This window comes from Saccostrea echinata, unplaced genomic scaffold, assembly GCF_033153115.1.
Source record: "Saccostrea echinata isolate AGI-Se365-2 ecotype Australia unplaced genomic scaffold, CSIRO_AGI_Sech_v1 ptg000029l, whole genome shotgun sequence".
NCBI classification, from domain to species: Eukaryota; Metazoa; Mollusca; class Bivalvia; order Ostreida; family Ostreidae; genus Saccostrea; species Saccostrea echinata.
This window is the reverse complement of record NW_026889778.1, coordinates 35,663,018-35,684,498: the sequence shown is the minus strand read 5'-3', so window position 1 is coordinate 35,684,498 and position 21,481 is coordinate 35,663,018. Positions and strand designations below refer to the sequence as shown.

The 21,481-nt window shown below is 32.6% G+C and overlaps 1 protein-coding gene across 1 annotated transcript; it reads left to right on the top strand.

The window, feature by feature from the left end:
- Positions 1-8,464: 8,464 nt before the first annotated feature.
- Positions 8,465-20,226, top strand: LOC133195869 (haloacid dehalogenase-like hydrolase domain-containing 5). The gene is made up of 8 exons (XM_061331836.1): positions 8,465-8,651; positions 10,351-10,560; positions 13,684-13,887; positions 14,945-14,984; positions 15,256-15,430; positions 15,939-15,984; positions 16,099-16,238; positions 16,841-20,226. Exons 1-8 carry the CDS (start codon positions 8,538-8,540, stop codon positions 17,205-17,207), a joined length of 1,296 nt encoding a protein of 431 aa, XP_061187820.1. The 5' UTR covers positions 8,465-8,537; the 3' UTR covers positions 17,208-20,226.
- Positions 20,227-21,481: the final 1,255 nt, after the last annotated feature.

The following is a 21,481-nucleotide window of genomic DNA, read 5'->3' as shown; positions in this document are numbered from 1 at the left end:
CTGGAAAAAAAATCCAAGTAAGACAGTTTCAATTTCATCAGCATGCAACTTTGACAGTTCACGCGAGTATGAATGCTAGCAGACGACTAATGCTACATCTAAGATACTTGCTTTTGTGTAAATGTTCGTTTATATATCGTTATAAATACACCTATTAAAATCCTTCACAAAAATTATTTCTCAGTCTAAATTAAATACTCACATTTGTTGTAATCCGTGTGCTCTCTGCAAAGTGTATTTGCGCGGCTGTCACTGGAGAGTACTTATCAAAGATAGATAACTCAATTCTTTTTGCGTTTTTGTTTTAGAGTTATCGTTCTTACTATATATAATTTGACACAAAAATGAGCTAATCATAGTATCGACTGTAAACTATAGTTAACGGACCGTAAACTACAGTTAACGATGATAATCTATATTTCACATCTGTAAACTATAGTTTACACGATAATCTATGTTTCACAAGCGTAAACTATAATTAACACGGAAAACAAACATTTGCTACTGCAAAATATAGTTTATCTGATAAATATAGTTTTACGATTTGTAAACTATGATTTACAACTCTAAACTATACTTAACAAATGTAAATTATAGTTTAGGGTTTGTAAAGTATACTTTACAGACATACAAAGCGCCAAATTCACAAAAATGCGATAAACATAATTTTACATTTGAGAAACACAGTTCAGGAACAGAATCTCTTATTTTGTAACGGAGATACACAATTTTCTGTGAAACTAGATTTCACGACTCTAAACCATAGTTTACGATCAAAACTATAGTTAACAATAGTTTTTTTTTTTTTTTGTAAATTATACATCAGCTAAACCTTGTTACTGCATTATAAGATTTTGCTATGTTACGACAATTGTTGTTAAATATATATGCATGTATATTTCTTGCTGGCATTAAAAGTAAATGTTCTATTATTTTAAAGCAAATCTAGTTGGAAATAAAAAGAAAAATGACAGGAAAATTATTGATTAAAATTTTATTTTTTTTAATTTAAAAGAGAAAAAATAGAGAGAAATGCATGTTAACGGTCTGTAACCAAATTTGTCTTCAGCAACGGAAGAAATCGCTGATATCTATCCTTGCCGTCTTTCCAACCTTCTGTGCTGATGAAACAATAATTAATGAACAAGAAACATATTGACGCAAGCGTCAAAAATCGGCCGCAAATCGGCCAATTGTTCCTTTTATGAGGCAACAAATTGAAATGCGTGATCTGTTATTAATAAAATGCATGTATGTATATCATATATTAATCTGTAAATATAGACATATCACAGTGCATATGTAACATTGCAGGCGCGGAATTTGTTTTTCAACAACCGAATTTTCTTCATACATAAATAAAAGTGGCCTTTTACGGAACATTTACTTTAGTAAAACACAACAAATATTTGAGACTTCTCTCTCTCTCTCTCTCTCTCTCTCTCTCTCTCAGATTCAAAAAAGGACGTTGAAACCCCCACAACCCCATCTAGATCCGCCACTGCATATCCTCTCTTTCAGTTTCTTTTGCATGGTGATAAGATGTGGCGGGAAAATGCTTGGCACATTGTAAAACGCGCTTCACCCTCCTCTGCTTGATCAAAAATCTCGTAATATTCTGTCTTTTAAGAAATCAAAATTTTATCATATTTTTAAAAATTTCCCATAGGAAATGTATATATACACGACATTTTAAAACAAATACAATTAATCCTGTTTGAATAGAGAAAGTAATATTGATTATATATAACTCGGTCTTTGCTTTAGATAATGCCCAACACGTGTCCTTAATCTCTGCACTTTCTCGCGATTGGTGCCGCGAAATTTTGAATTAAAAACTATCGTTAACAAGTGTTTAGATTCATAAACTATATTTAACAACTCTTAACTATAGTTTACGAGTGTGAATTATAGTTTATGACGATAAACTATGATTGGCAAATGTGAATCATAGTTTAGCTCTCAAAACTATAGTTTACGATCGATAAGTATAGTTTACGTCTGTTAAATATAGTTTGTGAGTATAAATGACAGTTAACTATAGTTTACGACCGAAAACTATAGTAAACGAATGTAAAACATATTTTATCTGATAAATATAGTTTCACGATTTGTAAAACTTTGATTAACAACTCTTAACTATGGTTAACGAAAGCAAATTATAGTTTACATATGAGAATGTATATTTATCAGCAAAATCTATTGTTAACGTTTATTTACAGACAGATAAACATAGATTAGCATTCGTAAACTACACTATACAACCGTTAAATATAGTTTTACAAATGCAAACTACAGTTAACGAATCGTTAACTATAGTTTACAGTTCGTAAACTATAGTTTACGATCGATAAACCTAGTTTATCAACTGTTAAACTATGTTTATCTAATTTTTGTGAATTTGGCGTGCCATACAAAACGTACCTGGAAAAAAGTTTGTTTTCCAAAGGATCTTCAAAAATATAAAATTGTATATAAGTTTGTGAATTTACTTAATAAATTAACTGATGAAAAAGAATTCCAGGCATATTTAATGCATAAACAGGAATCCAGAATAAATAGTTTAACATTCAGATCAAATAGTTTTAAGAAATATTCATCCAAAGGATACATTTGTTAATTAATGCAATGTGGGGGTTTCATTCACACATGTTGTATTTGTTTTTCAAATTTTGTTGCAACAATCTGTACTCACTGAGGTTCGACGGCTGGTGTGTGCGTGTGTGTGTCGTTGTGAGGAGGGGGTATGCATTTTTTCAGGGGGGGGGAGGGGGGTCGTTTCGTTTTTACTATCAGCTATCATTTTATTTTTGAGAGATAAAATCCTACAGTCGTAACTCAGTTTTGGCATGCATGCCGTGCTTGTGCCAAAGAATCATATTTTGAGTAAACCTTACTTAACAAAAAAAAAAGAAAAAAAAAAGGAATTCCATATATGATATGTATGGAATTCCAGGCGCGTAGCTGCCTATACGCAAGTACGCAACTGCGTACACATCATTTCAAAAACAAAAAAAAAAACAACAAAAAAAAAAAAAAAAAAAAAAAAAACATGAGAGAGAGAGAGGGGGGAAGGTATCGCAATACAATCCGCGAATATTTCCGTTTCATTTTTTTTTTTTTTGGGGGGGGGGGGGGTCATATTATTTCGAATAAAAGTTTGCGATAGCATGTCTTTACAATCAAATGTGAAATCTATTATCAAATTATTACCAAATACAAATAAATTTTCTATTAGTGTGTAAGTATTCTATAACCTATTGACAATTTTTTAAGATACTTGAGAAATTACATTTTAATCATATCGTTGAATTAATCAAATAGTTTATAATTTAAAATACAAAAGTTTTTTAACTAACATTTATTAAACTTGTTTCCGGACATTATGCTATAAAAAGTGCAGACGATACCAATATATTAGTAAAATATCCAGCCTCAAGTACTCGTAAAATAAATTTCCATGGAAGATAAACTTTGTGTTAAAAACAATATTACTAAAGTTTTTATTTCTAAAGAAAAGCGATACAGCATATTTCCCGCTAGAAAGTGATTGAAATATATTTAGAAAAACCCTGGAGTTAGCTTCCGGGGGCTCCGCCCCCTGGGCCCCCATCAGGGTTACACCCCGGACCTACTGGGAGCCTCAGGGCGGCCCGCATTTCCCCTGCCGTTCCCTGCATGCGTACATTTCAGCTCCATCCTGGCTACGCGCCTGAATTCCATATACGACAGCCAACTGCTTACTGCCAACTGCTCACTGCTTACTGCCAACTGCCACTGCTCATAGATGATATTGCCTGTTTTGTTATTTTTAACACGCATGCTTAATTGAATAAACCCTATGCTAGATACTAATAATATTAATGTTCATCTATACTCTGATAAGAGAGTTAACTTTTAATGACATAAATGTCTATTATTTCTTTATAATCTTGTCAGGTTGAAGTGTCGTTTTTGTCCAATTTTGCCCCGCAAGCTATGCTATTATTGTTTGTATTTTACTTATATATATATATATATATATATATATATATATATATATATATATATATGCAATATCAGGGACCTACATGTATATACTAACACTGACTAATATAATATATAGGTTCCCACTGGCGGATTTAAGGGGGGGGGGCGTGGGGGGCACACGCCCCCCCCCCCCTAAAATTTTCAAAGTATGACATGACTAATATTCATAATGCCAAACTTTGTTTTTATAATTAATGGTAATTTATTTAATGACCAAGTATCGGTTTTCTTAAAAATCAAGTCTGAAACCTTGCTTTCCCTAGGCTATGAATATTATCTCAATTATTCAAACCGGAATACGTCTCCCGATTTCGTTTGAAGGGTAAACTGCACTTGTCAATTTCCTATCATGATGCAAGGAAAAATACTGCAATATTTAAAGGCTGGTCGAAGGTAAATAAATGAATTTAAAATCAGACGGTCTACGTTACAAACCCTTCCACTGATTGATGTATTTATTTATCAAATGGTGTAACTATGCAGTAATTTACTTACATAGATACAAGACTTTTTTCATTACACACATCTCATAATCTTTCCATATAAATGGAATTTAACGTCAGGATATAGGTAAGGATGGTGTAACTTCGACCACCTGGTTAATTTCGACCGTTCATAAATACCTTAAAATAATTTGTTCCATTATAGTATACACACATCTATTTTATGCAGAAAGAAAATGCTTTTTTCATATACAAATCAATGTCGATTATAATTTGCGAAATTTATTTCTTCACTGGAAAATTACATCCAAGAAGAAACTTTATCGCCCGAAAAATTACGGACGAGTATTTTTAAACCATTGCGGGGAATTATCAGTTTATCACCTCTGAAAATATCTTGTATATATAGAAAGACACAGTGGATATTCCTGGCGTGAAATTTATCAGCTATGATTAATTTTGCAACTTAAATTCATACCTTTTTAATTTATAGTATTTAGTTTTTACAAATAAAATGCAAATCAGCTGAACAGAAATCGGCCGAAGTTACCCATGCATGAATAGGGCGTCAGCGGGTAACTCAGTTCGACCAATGAAAATGACGCAATGCTATTTGTTACCAGAAAAAAATCATGATCACCGTCCGTATAAAAAATTATTAGGATAAGTATTATGTACAAGAATACTTCGTAGAAACTAGTTCTAGAACAGTGAAAAAATCATCTGTTCTGTTTACATGTGATTTAGATGCCTGCGCATATATATAGATTTGTAGCATGCCTTGACAAATCGGTAAATCAGTCTCTAGGCACCTGGTGCACTTAATGTTTCAATTTAGGTACATTTTGAAAATTACTTCTTTTTTGTCAGCATTTTTTCACAATCTTTTATGTTTTACAAAAGAATAATTTAATTAAAATTAATTTATATTTTTGAATTAGAGATGACGCGAATAATTTCGTTTATATTTGCACATCGATCGAAAATACCCCGAAGTTACCCAACACACATATCTTGTAAATGTTTTTTGTTTTTGTTTTTGTTTTTGTATGTGTGTGTGTGTTTTAAAAAGTGAACATCCCAAGAAATCCCGTCCGATTTAGCTTTGAACTGAACTCAATACAAGTGCTATTAACGCTAATCGCCGATATTCCCGTAAGAGTGATTCGAGACAATTTATGGCAGAATCTTGGAGAGGTGGATCTAAGAAAAAAATTACTTTACTTTTACAAATATTTTCTTCGGATGTCGTTGATAATTATAGCATTTATTTCCTTTAATATGCTCGTTTATTTTGCTACCAGGTGTTCTTCTACTTTTTTGCATGTGTAAGGAGATGGGCGAACATAGCGTGCAGAAAGCCTATAGCTTCAGATATATAAAAATCATGTTCAGTTTGTGAATTTAGTATTTAGAGTAAAGTTCTCATTTTTGAAATTTATGAAATTATGATAAATAAAACTTTTCTGAGGAAAATTTTCTCGGCAAAATTTATTCTTTTATTTAAAAAATTAATGTGGTATTCGTGGGGTTCGAACCCTAGCAATAAAAATCCTGAGTATTATTTTCTTTCGAGACTAGCACGCTAACCACTAGACTACACAAGTCCTGATGAATAATGGCATTTAAATCACGTTTGTGATATGACCCTTGACTTAATGGACTTCAAGTATTTCTCGAAAAGATGCGAATATTATGTCATAAAAGTATATTTTTAAGGTATAGTGGGTCATTGCTCCATATTTTTGGTAACCAAAAAATGTTTATTTTTATGCAAACTTTGAGGATTAACTTTCAAAAAGGTGGAGCAAAGACCCACTCATATCGAAAAATAGTATTATAGTATGAGAAAATGACTCTTTTTGCCCGCTTTTGTGTGTGTCTAATATTTCACAGGCGAATAATTTCAATCTTTGAGGGATCTTTGCAAATTATAGAGATTTTACATAAAGTATATTTTAATGTTAGACGAAATATCAAGGAAAATTTTGATAAAATTGAAATTTAATTTTTCATCTTCATGTTTGTCACACTATAGGCTTATCGCTCGTCATGTTCACCCATCTCCTTTATTTCAGTTTTATTTAGAATTAATTAAATTAATCTTGAAATTTAGCGATTTCTTTTTTCTTATAGCCTTAAAATATTTTTAAATCTAAGGAGAGTCCATAGTGTACAAGTCCATAGTGTACACCGCGAGTTACCCCATACCCTGCATATTTAACTTACCCCTTGAGAAGAAGGTAAACATGGCCTTTTTACACCCTTCTTACTACGCATTCAGAGGCAACATTTCTCAATATTTGAAATTTTAATTCTTTTCCCCAGAGACTCTCCTTCCCATCTATGCCCTAAAATCAGCCCATTCCCCCCGTATACATCTGAAGACAGGCGCGTAGCCAGGATGGAGCTGAAATGTACGCATGCAGGGAACGGCAGGGGAAATGCGGGCCGCCCTGAGGCTCCCAGTAGGTCCGGGGTGTAACCCTGATGGGGGCCCAGGGGGCGGAGCCCCCGGAAGCTAACTCCAGGGTTTTTCTAAATATATTTCAATCACTTTCTAGCGGGAAATATGCTGTATCGCTTTTCTTTAGAAATAAAAACTTTAGTAATATTGTTTTTAACACAAAGTTTATCTTCCATGGAAATTTATTTTACGAGTACTTGAGGCTGGATATTTTACTAATATATTGGTATCGTCTGCACTTTTTATAGCATAATGTCCGGAAACAAGTTTAATAAATGTTAGTTAAAAAACTTTTGTATTTTAAATTATAAACTATTTGATTAATTCAACGATATGATTAAAATGTAATTTCTCAAGTATCTTAAAAAATTGTCAATAGGTTATAGAATACTTACACACTAATAGAAAATTTATTTGTATTTGGTAATAATTTGATAATAGATTTCACATTTGATTGTAAAGACATGCTATCGCAAACTTTTATTCGAAATAATATGACCCCCCCCCAAAAAAAAATAATGAAACGGAAATATTCGCGGATTGTATTGCGATACCTTCCCCCCTCTCTCTCTCTCTCATGTTTTTTTTTTTTTTTTTGTTTTTTTGTTTTTTTTTTGTTTTTGAAATGATGTGTACGCAGTTGCGTACTTGCGTATAGGCAGCTACGCGCCTGGAAGACATATTTATGAAAAAAACCTGTGTTTTTATATGGTACTACTATAAGGGTTACAAATTCAATTATTTTAATTTCCTTTTTATTTTAATTTGTTTTTTGTTTACTCGTTTATTTTCGATAATTAAATGTTTCATTTTAAACTCGTTCTTCTTATTGAGCACGTAGGAAATTGAAATCACCCCCACCCCGCCCCCGCAATGAAAGGCCTTATATTGTTCTCTGAAAATAAAGTTTTAAAGCTTTAATTTTAAATCTGAAAAAAAATGTTGGATCCTTCCCTCAACAGTGCTGACATCATTTGTCTCGCATCACTCTCATGGGTAATATAAAGATAAGCGTTAATTGCGCTTTGACTAAATTTAGTCTAAAGCTACACCGGAGAAAATCAAGAGAATTTCTTACCATGAATATCATAGTGTACATAACTAATCAATACAACTATTTTTGTGCCTGGTTTTACTCTTAAAATTCACGAAAACCCAGGAGCTTTCGGGGGCTTCGCCCCCTGGGCCCCCACTGGGGGCCTTAAGGCGGCCCCCAGACCCCCTGCCTGAACGAAGTTATCCACGCCCCCCCTAATCACAAATCCTGTATCCGCCCATGTTTCCGGGAAAAATATTCAATATTTAATAAAAGTTATCCGATCATGATCGATTCACAACAAAGTACTGAGAAATTAAGCGAATTTATAATACTTGTGAAATCATCAAAAAACGCCTGAATCGGTATAACGTGGTTCAATTGTTATCTGTTTGTCCAACAAAGAGCGGTTTTCGGCGCATTTTCATTTGTTTTTCTTTCGTCTAGGAAGTCTACGTGACGGCTGAGCTGTGACGTCAGTGGATTTTCATTGGCGAAGTAGCAACACACCTACATCGAGGTGAAGGTCGTATCTCGACCACCGGTTTTGTGTTGAGCTGAAATGGCGTTCAGTGGAAGAATTTTAGTAAAATCGCTAAATTTAGGCGATTTACTAAGTGGAAAAGTGTCGACTAATATATGTAAGCGAATGTTTAGAAGACATATTAATCATAAGGTAGGTTTATTTTCAATTCTTTTCACTAAATTTGATTAAAAAACAGGTTTGAAGGACTCAAATTTACTTGACCTTAAAAACAGCTGATTTCCGGAATAATGCTATTTTAAAAATGCAAAAAGGTTTACCATTGTGTAAATAAGTAAAAATCAATTTGAAAATAGAAATCGAGAGTTCTAGAAATAAATCGTGATTTTAATACATCTTTTTCGACGTGCAAACAACATTTGTCTTTTAAAAATGAATTAAAAACGGTTATCGTGTGATTTGCGCCGCGACCTTCGGGCTTGAAAATTGATATAGTATTGAAAATATTAAAGTCTTTTAATAGAGAAACTAGTGAGGGTTGTTAAACTTTGATTACATTTTGTACATTACGCCTTGCTGGGGATTAAAATTGCATCATCACTAATGCATGTATAAAATATATTGCATCATCAACACTAGGGTATCTTCTTTTTACAAAAATAAATAGTGAAGGGGCCCCGCATAGATGGACATTTATTGGGTATGACATGACAAGTGCTACCTATGTTTAGAATTTTAAAAGATCAAGAATACTGGCATTCAGCATGTTAGGGTTTTCAACACTACCCACCCCTCCCGATGGCGACTTGTAACCATGCCAACTCAAAGCATTAATGTCAAGAGGGTAACCAAAGACAAAAGGCTCTGGTTCAGAGCTAACCCTTCCTCATAAAAGATAAACTAGTGTATTTATATACAGTTAATTTATCATTTTTTTTAATTTAAAAAGGGCAATAAAAATTTACATGTCTTTTAAGGGAGGGGTGAATTATATAGAAAGTAACTTTAATTATCTTCTTTTTGTTATATAGTATTATTCCTCTTTTTACATTTGAAATGCTGTCATATTCATCATGTTCATGTTTTTTTTGGGGGGGGGGGGAGGGGGGGTAATTAGGCTGAAATTACTTTTAAGCTGCAGGTTGCAGTGATGTTATCAGGACTTTTTGGGTGTTTTCGTATTCTTATTACTAGATCATTGAAACTGTGATTCATTGTTTGTACCAGGTGAACTTATCATCATAGTCGTGTTCAAGGAAATTTACATATTATATGACAGCTAGCTTGCATTTCAGAAAGTTAGACTTGCACTGTTTTCAAATATAAATATTATAATCCAGGCATCATATTTTATTATTGTACATGTATAATGTTATTGTACTAGGTTGGAGATTGCGGAATTGCTTCTGGGAATTTTATAGCTTTCAACCAATAATATCTTCCCTATTCATTAATTAGTTTTGCTTGTTAAATTTCTTAGATAAAGATATCAGCATGTGCCTATTATTGAACTCAAGAGCAGAATAAATAAAAAGAAAGAAAAAAATTCAAAAGCTCAATTTAATTTTATTTCGGAAGTGGTGATTCATGCAAAATAATGCAATTATGATAAATTCCTTGTGTACATTAATTACGGAATCTACAGTATTGGTATTGGCACATCCAGTGGTCTTTGTGCCAGTTCTGTGATTTAAGTGTTATTTTCTTAACTCCAGTAAATTCCTCTGTTTTTGCAGTCAAAGAATTGCATAAATTTACTTCCTGATAGCTTTGTACTCAATACTTATGCATAGGTGGATCCAAGGGGTGTGTAGATGCATATTCTGTATCTGCAGTACATGTTTAAAGTAGTATCTTATGAAAAATGTTTCATTTTATGTTTTTATTTCAGCCAAACAGAGGACATGATTTTGGATTTTTATTTGACATTGATGGAGTGATAAAAAGAGGAAAACGTATTCTTCCATCAGCTCGCGAGGCGTTCCAGCTCCTGACTGATGACTCCGGGAAGTTTCGACTACCAGTAGTATTTGTAACAAATGCTGGGAACACATTTAGGCAAACCAAAGCTGATGAGCTTTCTGAACTTTTAGGAATAAAGGTAAGAAATTAAGGAGGGATGAACGTTACGTTCTAAAGAGGAGATGAATTTTAATGGTTCCTTAACCCAAGGTTATTTGGGCAAGTTCAAGGTCACTGTCAGAAAGAAGTGTATAGTTCAAAACTTTCCTGTAGAAAAACATGATAGGTCATACTTCACATAGACATTACTTATGACCAGAGAGTATGTCATATCCTTGATGTAAGGTCATTTATACAAGTTCAGGGTCACAAAATGTGTAATTCCTGCCCTGGCTTTATCTTCTTAATTGTGAAACGGAAGCTAACACTTCATACAAACTACAAAGAGTGCTTATTACCTTGGGGTGTGCTTGACCTTGACCCAAGCTCATTTGAGCAAGTTCAAGGTAACTGGCAAAATAGTATAATTTTTTTCCCACAATTTTCTATTGGAGAAACATTGGATACAGCAATTTGGAAAAAAAAATGTTAATGGGGGTATCAATTTGTGAGCTCAATCAGAATACCTCCAGCTTTTATAAATTTCCATCATCTTTATCATGTTTATCCCTTATCATGCTCATGGCGGTAAATACCGCAATCAGCAAGTTTTCGTGTCAATACTGATCGCGGCATAAGTTTTTTTTGAGTATCGGAAATCCCAAATCCTATATTAGAATAAAAAATCCTTGAACAAACTAATATTTTTTTTTATTTCGTCATATCCAATTTTCAAACCAAAACAATATTGCAGTTTAAAAAAAAAAGATCATTTTTATAAACAGAGAGTTGTTCTCCAGAGTTTAGTCTCTGGTTCCCAAGCCCACAATCCAATGCACATCTATATGATTTTCACTTTGAAATGGAAACCCAGTGGTGGAGTGAGAACTAGACTATCTGACATAACACTATATTGATTAGATGATACTGAAGTAACATTTCAAGTTTGGATCATTTTTATTAATTGATTTCCAATTTTTGAAGTTGCAAAGATAGGCAAACAGATGGTTTTAATAATACCATACCAGATGGTTATTTTCCCACCCCATTTTCATTTATTTGCACTGAAAACACATTCTAGCTTTGATGAATTTGAAAAGATTTTGTTTATATATACACCTCCATGAATGTAAAGATGAGATTGCAAAATCTTAATATCTAGAACTAAATAGTGCACTGACAAAGAGAGGATGAATTTTCTTTCAACAGATTCAAAGTATACCTGTTTATTTTTAAAACAAAATGAAGATTTACATGTTGTTTTTTTTTTTTTTTTTTTTTTTTTTTTAAAGGAATTGGAATATGTTTCCTATATGTTTCCTAAACTAAGCTATTAAATAGACTGTTTAAAGGTTTTAGTAGCTTTAAATATAATTAATTATACAGAAAAATATATAGTATGATGTATATTATAAAAAACTAAAATGTAACAAAAAAGTTGACAATCATAAAATTTCTCTTTGTCAGGTGACAAAATAAAGGAAATTAAGGCACCAAACGAACTGTCGACATTGTTCTCCTGACGGATTTGACATTAAAATACATGCATACGTAGGCTGTTTTAGCTGTCTTGCATTAAATAAATTTAGCTTTCTTTGCCAAATATAGAATTGTTAGGTTAAAGAAAGGCACCTCAAGGAACCCCCCTGAATTATGATATCTTTTAGACTGTCGCTACTTATAAAATGATAAAAGGTAAATGGACGATTACGAGATACCTAGAACATGTAGAAGTCAACTAGTAAAAGGTAAATGGCCTATGGCATACCAGCAATGCCAAGGTTATGTGCACTAGAATTTTTGGAAAAATAGACATTGAAAATAATGTTAAACAAAGTGCATATGACTACGTAGAAAATATAAATTAGGTCATAAATATTATGAAAACAATGGTAACACAGATAAAGATATAAACAACTTCAGAATTCTTAGAATGTGACATTAATATTATGTACCGGTACACCCAAATGTCCAAAACAACAGCTGATAGACAGATGTGCGCAGCATTTATTTCCCTTTTCATTGATAACAAACAAAGGTCACCCATACTTCTTCAGATTGAACTAAAAATTAAAAATTTTCAGTCAATGTTCATTATTGATTGATTGAATGATTGTATTAGACATGTTAGTTACATCTCTGGGTGAATCATTAGGGTGAATGACTGATTGCACTTGAGCATTTACTACTTAGTGTCCACCACTGTTACTATGATAGGATACCCTCTCACGTCAATGACTGCATCTTTGCTGATGTGATATAATACCTGTTTTAATCATTGATTTACAACATATATTGTCATCACTTAGTCATGTCCACTTCATATTTAAGGTCATACACAACAAACATGTACACGTACCTTAAAATGATAATCTTTCAAAATATTCTTGATTTATTATCTGACATAGTACCTTGAGATGTTCTCAGAGAAAAAAAAATCAGCATACTTTTCCAGGGGTTTTTGAATGGAAAATCCTGACGTGTTATTTAAAGAAGAATTAACATAAGTATTATAGTTTTAGGTGGTATTTCCTCAAGATTTGTGAACAGCCTCATTAGGCAGGATATGAGTTGCACAGAGTTCCATTAGTTATTGGAACTCTTAAATTATACAGGGAATAAGTAAATAAAGTTCAAAACTACATTATGTATGTCTTTAAAGTAGAAAAGAATTTTGCACTCTTTAGGAAAATTGAATATTATGAAATATATAGATGTGAATTCAGCGAAAAGGTACCATGATATCATCATGATCATGCATATGGTGTCCTTTTAACCTAATATTTTGGAAATTCAAAAAATTTTGCAATTTGTAAAAATTATAATAATAATAATAAGCAAGCTCTAATTTAAAAATCAATTGTGGAGCACATGGCTAAGTGGTCAAATTAGGTGTTTGGCCAGTTACTCAAAAGTTGCTGGTTCAAGCCCCACCATGGGCACTTGATGTTGTGTCTTAAAACAAGGCCCATTCATTTTGGAGTCAATGTATCCGCTCAGCCCCACAGACTCTGGGTATAAGCATTGGAATTTTAAGCTTCAAGGCTGGGAGAAATATTTTTAAATCAAGTAATACCTTAATATAGTGTTTTATCCTATTGAATATTCCATTCTTAATTATCATAATGACTTTAGATGTGTTAATTTTCTGACTGTTTTGTAGATAAGTACAGAACAGCTTGTGATGTCCCACAGTCCTCTCAAGATGTTTAAGCGTTTCCACAACATGCACACCCTGATTTGTGGTCAGGGCCCCATCGAGAGTATCGCCCGCGACCTCGGATTCACCAACGTTACCACTGTGGACCAACTCAGGGAATTGTTTCCTTATTTAGACATGGTGGATCATTCCCATAGGAAAGTTGAGGTTAATTTGATTATTTACTTGTAGGATTTTGTACATAATTTATGCTTATTAAGCCATATAAACTTTCTTATGTAGACTTGTTCTTATTAATTATTTAAATCCACTACACTGAAACAGTTATTAGATTTTACGAAAATCAGCTGTTTGTCTGTGTACAGGTCCCTATACTCAAAGTTAAGGCCAAAGTTCAAAGATCAAAGTTTAGATCTGTTTCTATCTTATCACGTCAAATGTACACCAAGTGTATATTTCAATACCTTGTCTGATGCTTATTACAATTTGCGTCATTGATTTTGGTAAATAACAGAATTTAGGTCTGTTTCCAGTCCAGCCCATCCAAAACTGGGGGTGGGTGGGGAGGAACACAGCTTATAGCAGGAACATGATTATAGTTAGGTCTAAGTTGGTAGAATTGGTTTATTCTTTACATCTTTTCATGTCCTGTTTAATACATGAGCTTCTGATTGCTTTTCTCTTTTCTTTGTACTTTAGCCACTCTCTGTTCTTGAAAAAATCTTTTTTTCCTAGAGAAATATTCTTGCAAGTTTTGTTATTCATGTTGTTCATTGGTTATATGGTAACTTTGATTTTTGTTGCAGTAATGGCTTGTCTACATTTGGTTAATCTCATTGTAAGACTTCATCGTCAAACATTGCTTTGATTGGATTTCTGATTTCTTCCATAAATAGTGAGACAATCTCTGAGTGCTGACCTATTTCACACAACAAAAAAGAAAAAAAAATCAAATTACAAAGCAGACGGATATATAACATATGGAAAAAAAGCCTCAGTGTCTGTAACACAAAGATAATGACATTATTGCTGATATTTCAATACTTATTGCCCCTTATTGCACCATTCAGTTAGAATAAAAGAGGTGTAGATTTTCAGTCTATATGGAGTTTATTTATGCTGGGATTAGCATGTTGAAAGCCTAATTGCAGCAGTTGAGCTCTGTTGTATTGATTTTGTCATCCATCGTATGTAATCTGAGAGTTTTATTGTAACAGTGAAAGCTGTTTTGTAAACCAATGACTTTTTCATTTTATGATTTCAGCCCTGTCCAGTAAAATTTGCCAACTTTAAACCAATAGAAGGTAATAATTATATTTGATTATAGATGATTGATGCTATAAAGGGGAATAACTCTGAAATCATGATCATGCTCTAAAGCTTGGTGTATAATATAAAAAAAATGTGTGACATACAAACTGATATGGAAAATTGAAAAATTGACATTAAAAAAAAAAACACGGATTATCATATGAGATCAGACAAAAAGAAAGGGAGTGACATTAATATTGCATACATATGTAGTGTATAAAATCAAAATGTAAATTTTTTTTTTTTTTTTTTTGCCAACTTTAGCTGTTGTGTTATTTGGGGAACCAAATCAATGGGACTCCAAGCTACAACTTATCGTGGACGTACTGGTCTGTAACGGAATGCCGTCTCATCTCCCCAAAGAATTCCCCTCCACCCACCTACCCATTGTGGCCTGCAACATGGACCTGTTCTGGATGGCTGAAGTACCTATACCAAGGTAACGGCAGGTGTTATAGTTGTTTGTGTTCAGAGGACTGCTAAAGGAAGTACTGTGAAATAGAAATAAAGTCCTTGTATGATTCGCCAAAGAATATTTTTTCCCACAAGATGTCTCTCTTTCGAAAGTTATGATGAAATTTTTCCTCTTGGCATCACATTAATGATAAAAAGTAATGGTAATAGGAAAGTATAAGTTTTTGATAGACCTAATTATTGTACATTCACTACATTGTATGTACATCTGTATGCAATATTCACATCAATTAAAAATGTTATAGATTAGTAATTATTTGCATAAGCACAGTTTCTGTGATTAATAATTGATATAAATGCTAATTAGGGTTTTGTTGTCAACAACTTTATAAGTAAGTTATGTCTAAAAGACTAAGTTTTGTGACGTTGTTATTAGCACAGATATACATGTATATACGTTTACAATATACATACGCACATCACCATATAACCACAAGTTGATCATAATGGAGTTAACTCTTTTTTCCTTCTAGATTTGGCCATGGAATGTTTTTGACCTTTTTGGAAACTGCATATCAAGTAAGATTTTTGTCTCTATATATTCCTTATGACATTGGTAGCACTTTAATCCAATATTATACGAGGGAGATATTGGACTGCAATCTTAAAAAAGCTTTGTGTCTTCATTCACAGCAATACACAGGAAGAGAACTGAAGTACTCCGCCTTACTGGGAAAACCCAGTCTTTTTACGTATCACTACGCTGACAACATTTTGTGGCAACATGCAAAGCAACTAGGCTTCAGAAGTTTGAAATCTATATACTGTGTTGGGTAAGAATCTTGTTTCTTTCAAAATTTTGTTGTTGAATAGAGTTGAATGTAAACTACCAAAATATGCATTTTGGACATTTGAATATTTATGTAAGCAGTAAATGGTTATTTTCTCCATTTCACTCTGTGAGTCAAACATCACACGAAGTGTGCATACAAATTGAATATAAACATACTTATTTTAGTGGTTACCATATTTTAGTGCTGCCTTTTGTGCTACATCTTATCCACTAATATATTCGTGATTAAGACTAATACAGTAAATACATGTCTTCTATCAAACCCAAGTGTGCCTATTTATGATTGAGTTGATCAGATGAAGAACAAGATAATGCATAATTTTGATGTACATATGATGTTTACAGAATCAAGCATTATGTTAAATGAAAGTTTGTACGTTTGCCTCATGCTGATTTACTCTATGATACAATGAAATGCAAAAACTAATTATTTAACACCTCCTATTTCAAGATATTGGTATCAGTGTATTTATTATTTTAAATATAAGTATTTATAAATAAATATATATTTATAAATACATTTATTTAATTTTTAATTACATTCTTTAACAATTTTCAAAAATATTGATGCTTCATTTACAGAGATAATCCCAACACAGATATATATGGCGCCAATGTTTATGACCGTTACCTAAAAAAGCGAAAGGCACACAAAGTCCAGAAGAAAATGAAGCGCAAAATGGCCGCAGGAGGGGGCGGCGCTGTGGCCGACTTTGAATTTGAGGATGAGGATGAGGAGTTGGTGTCTGAGGAAGGAGGGCAAGGCAATTATTCCACAAGTTGTTCCTCCATTCTGGTGTGTACAGGAATATTCAGCAACAGCCATAGTGCATCGCATCGTAACCATAGAGACTTCGTCCTTGACCCTGAACTCTTGAAACCAAAGTACACGACGGAAAATGTATTTGAAGCTGTGCAACTCACACTAGAAAAGGAAAAATTCTTATGATGATAATGCTATTTTAAATATTAAGAATTTATTTGTTTTTATTTTAGTTTGCTCCAAGACTGAATTTTTTTTTTAATTTTACTAACTACTCATATATGTACTCTTAATTTTTGTTACCCATCAAGGTCATCCTAGTGCCATTATACGAGAACACAGGAGTTTTAGATTGAGAGCATGCATGACTTTAATCATAGGAATGAGTCTGTGTCTCATAGAAGCTTCATTTTTATGTTGTGCTTGGAACAAATTTATTTTCTTTCTTTTTTCATTTTTTTTTGTTTTAATAATGTTTTTGTCAATTTTTACAGACATTATTAGTGGTACATGCACATGTATTTATTAATTTTGTGAATGCGACAAGCATTTTGAAGTCACTTAGTGTTGCATATGTGACCCGACCCCCCCCCCCCCCCCCCCCCCCCCCCCCCGAACTAGATCTGGAAAATGTGTTGTGATGTATAATTGTTTAAAGAATTAATTATTGACATACTTAATTATAGCAAATTGCTACGAGATATCTATACATTGTTCAGATTTGAACAGAAATTAAAACAAGCTTCAATATGAAGTGGAATAAAAGATTGTTGCTAATTTTATCAATGATGTAAACCAGGAATGTATATGCCAAGAATTTGAGAGTTATTTGCAATTTCTAGAAGTAATGATGACTGATCGAATTAATTTTTCCACTATGCTGAAGTTGCAAAAAAGTGAGAATATTCAAATTCTCGTATAAAGATTGACTTTGACTGCTGAATCAATGATCTGGGAACTTACATGTATTTGCATTGTTTTAAAGTCTGTGGAAAGAAAAAACAATGTGAAAAAGTGTGTGATACGAAATGAAGAGTTATAATAGTTAATTGAAAAGATAGTGCTATTTATATTTTGATGAACTGTACCACATTTGAAATTTGATAATTTTATAGAGAATATATTTTCTGCTGTTGCGCCATACTGAAAGTGCTTGTAGTATTATTATGAAGATATTACTAAATGTGGTGTTAATATGCTGTTCGTTAAATGTACGTGCCAATTTTATTCTTTTGATTTTCTGACAATGGAATCTTGAGCTTTAACAGAAATGTCAAGAAGCAGATGTTATTTTTTTACAGAAGAGAAAATTGATGAAATACTGTAGATGCCATTTATAGTGACTCAGATCTATTGTAGAGTCACGTCAGAGATTATCCATGTGTAGTGTAGCTCTTATTTATTACATATTTTGTTAGTGTTTGTGACCATGGAGATTTTTTTTTATGCTGGTCATGGTGTCTTGGATTATGTATTTTGAAAATCAATCCAGTTCGAACCTCAGTATCTCGGGCTTGGCAGGACTTGTTCAAACTGTGAAATGTTTTGAGATACTTATTGAGATTGTAAAGTCTGCACGACTCCCAACTCACTTTGAAATACCCCAGGTACTAATATTCGACCTGTCAATGTTCGAGATGCTTTAGTTCAAGTGGTTTTTTTTTTTTTTTTTGCCTAATCTTGTTTAATTGTTTTATTGCAAACCCTGTGTTCCTGAATAATCATATCACTTAATTTTGTTGTTGTTTTTTCTCTCTTATTGCAGATTTTGCCCTTTCAATATTTACATAAATGTTTCATGTCAGTTATAGGTACATGTATTTTTTTTTGTTATCTTAAAAAAAGAATCCAATTTTTCCCAGTGAGTTTGACTTAACTGGTATCAAGTAAATGAAGCCGTGTTATTAGGCATTTTATTATGTTAAATGGGAGAGGGAGGCAGAATTTATATGTTTTGTATTTTTAAAAGGGATAAAATTGTTGTGTGGTCACATGAACAAACAGTGAAACTGAGATTGTTAGGGGAATTTTACTTGTACACAAACCAGTACATGTACTGTACGTAAGCCAACTTTTATTTGCGTGCGAGAAATACCTGCAAGTTTCGCGACCTACTTTAACTCGCGAATATTAATCGCCGCGAACTATCTATTTTCTTTGTATTTGTAGAGATTGCTTCCCCAGTCATGAAAATTAATTGTCGGGAATAGATTTCAAACTGACGAATCGCGAACAAAAGATGTCGCAAATAATACATGTAGTTGGTTTACAGTATCACATTTCTGTATTAGGATCCTTTTCTAGCTTTCATAGCAAACATATTTATAACTAATTCTGTGTATTTTATCCAGTTTTTTCTTTTAATTAAACAAGATGACAGTTGTGTTGAATTGAATAATGATATTGAAAGTGTAGTTACATATTATTAAATATCTCCACAATTTCATTATCATTGGGGCTATCTTTGATGTCATTGAATGAGGATATTTTTTATTGTTTCTTTTTAATACTGTAGATCACGAAATATTTGCAACACTTTATTTTAGCAAAAGAGGTATTTATAAGCGAGAGAAAATTTTCATGAATTTTGGTTATTGCTGTAATGCTATATAATTTAAACTTGTCTGATAAAAATATACATGAGATTGAAATCTTTGCGAGAAGACCCTCTCGAATAATTATGCAAAATAATGTTCTGGCATATAAACATGAATTACAGTACATGACGTTCATACAAAAGTCTGTAAGAAAAATATATTTTGGGACTTTCTATTTGCAATTTAAGTAGAATCGCACAGTATTACTGTTTGTAAAGTAAATGTACTTGAACGTTTTCCATTATGATGTATGGATCCGAAATCAAAGTAAAAACATTGTTATGCTTGTATTGGTGCAGTAAAAATTTTATTTACATTATTTAATATTTATGTTGGTACAATTAATACATACATGTAAATTAGTGGAACAATGCTATTAAAAAAATATGCACCAATATAAGTACATTAATTTTACAGTATTAGAGGGAATGTCTGTAAGCAGGGTGTTGAGGGTGTTTAGTTAAACATAGATATTACAATTATATTTATTTATGTCTTTTTTTATCTGTGAACTCTTTGCTGTCATCCCTGAACATTTTACTTTTGTTGAACACAAGACTTGCATCAGGATATTAACTTGGTGAAGAATAAAATGTTGATTTACTTTGTCTTGTATTACTTGCAATTATTTGAATTTGATTCAATTCATGTGATCTCTACGTAGCCAGAAGAAAAGGAGCAAACTCAAATTGTACATTGGGAGATGATGATTTTGAGTGGGTTAACCTTTCATCGCGCTCTCAGAGGAAAAAAAAAGAAATTGTGAAGATCACATCTTTCATTTGAACAACTTGATACAGAGCCAAGAATCTACATACATGTATATGTATGTTATTGTTCTCAGAAAATTAAACTGATTAAGTTTATCACAATTTATAAAAATTTTGCTTTTACCTAACATCTTTGATAGAATTTTTTGCAATGTATTAGAATCGCTTTAAGTAAACACAGATTCATGTGTAAAAATTTACAGGATGCAACATTGACTAGTTTCAATGCCCCTCCTAAGTTACTCAAGGAGATAACCTTTCTCCATTACTTTTTGCACTATTTATAATGACATAGCAAAAGAAGTTCATTGTCTTCATAAAGGTGTTAAAGAAGACACAGCTCTATGGTTCTGAACTACGAGGACGTCATTTCACTCATTGCTCTCAAAAGATTTTTGCAGAATACAGGGTAATATTTTGTCTGGTTGTGGTTCAGAAAGATGCCACTTGATTATGAAAAAAAGTCCAAAGTTGTAAATTTTCCCAAAGGAACCTTATCAGTTAAGGGCTACTAGTATATTTAATAACAATGGAGGCTTCAAGACAAACATTGAAAATTGTAGTACAAAAGCAGAAGTCAGGGCTTTAAGTGCATGATATCAATTAAAGAATAATCATAACCACGTTGGTTTCAACACATTTGAAATGCATTTTAGTAACTGTGTCTCTTCAGAAATTGACTATTGTAGTGACCTGTGGGCATTTGAAAGATCGTACATTGATATGGTACTAGCTTGCGCTCTTCTAAAATAGTCAAGATGCAAAATTTATTTGAAAAATGAAATACATGTATGTCAGAAAGGACAGTAGACTGGCAGGGGGCCATGATGACCACACTCACCACGTACAGCCAAAAGAGGTGTGGACAGGTGAAATTCGAAAGTAGTCATGTGGCAGATTACATTTGATAAAATGAAATACTTTTAGTAGACATACTTTTTCCTTGTGGGATGAATTTTCGCTTGAAATGTGAAAACTTCATTAATCTGTCACATGAAATTTAGCATTCTTTTGAGGCAATACAGCAAATGATTTGATTTGCTAAAATATAACTTGAAATATGGCTGAGTGAGTCATTTGGTAAAAAATGTTA

What these genes read in the sequence shown, in the direction of transcription:
- LOC133195869 (XM_061331836.1), top strand. Translation starts at nt 8,538, where the DNA reads ATGGCGTTCAGTGGAAGAATTTTAGTAAAATCGCTAAATTTAGGCGAT. An exon ending in GCTGAAGTACCTATACCAAG is followed by an intron (nt 15,431 to 15,938) that starts GTAACGGCAGGT and finishes TTTTCCTTCTAG; the next exon opens with ATTTGGCCATGGAATGTTTT. An exon ending in TTTTGGAAACTGCATATCAA is followed by an intron (nt 15,985 to 16,098) that starts GTAAGATTTTTG and finishes CTTCATTCACAG; the next exon opens with CAATACACAGGAAGAGAACT.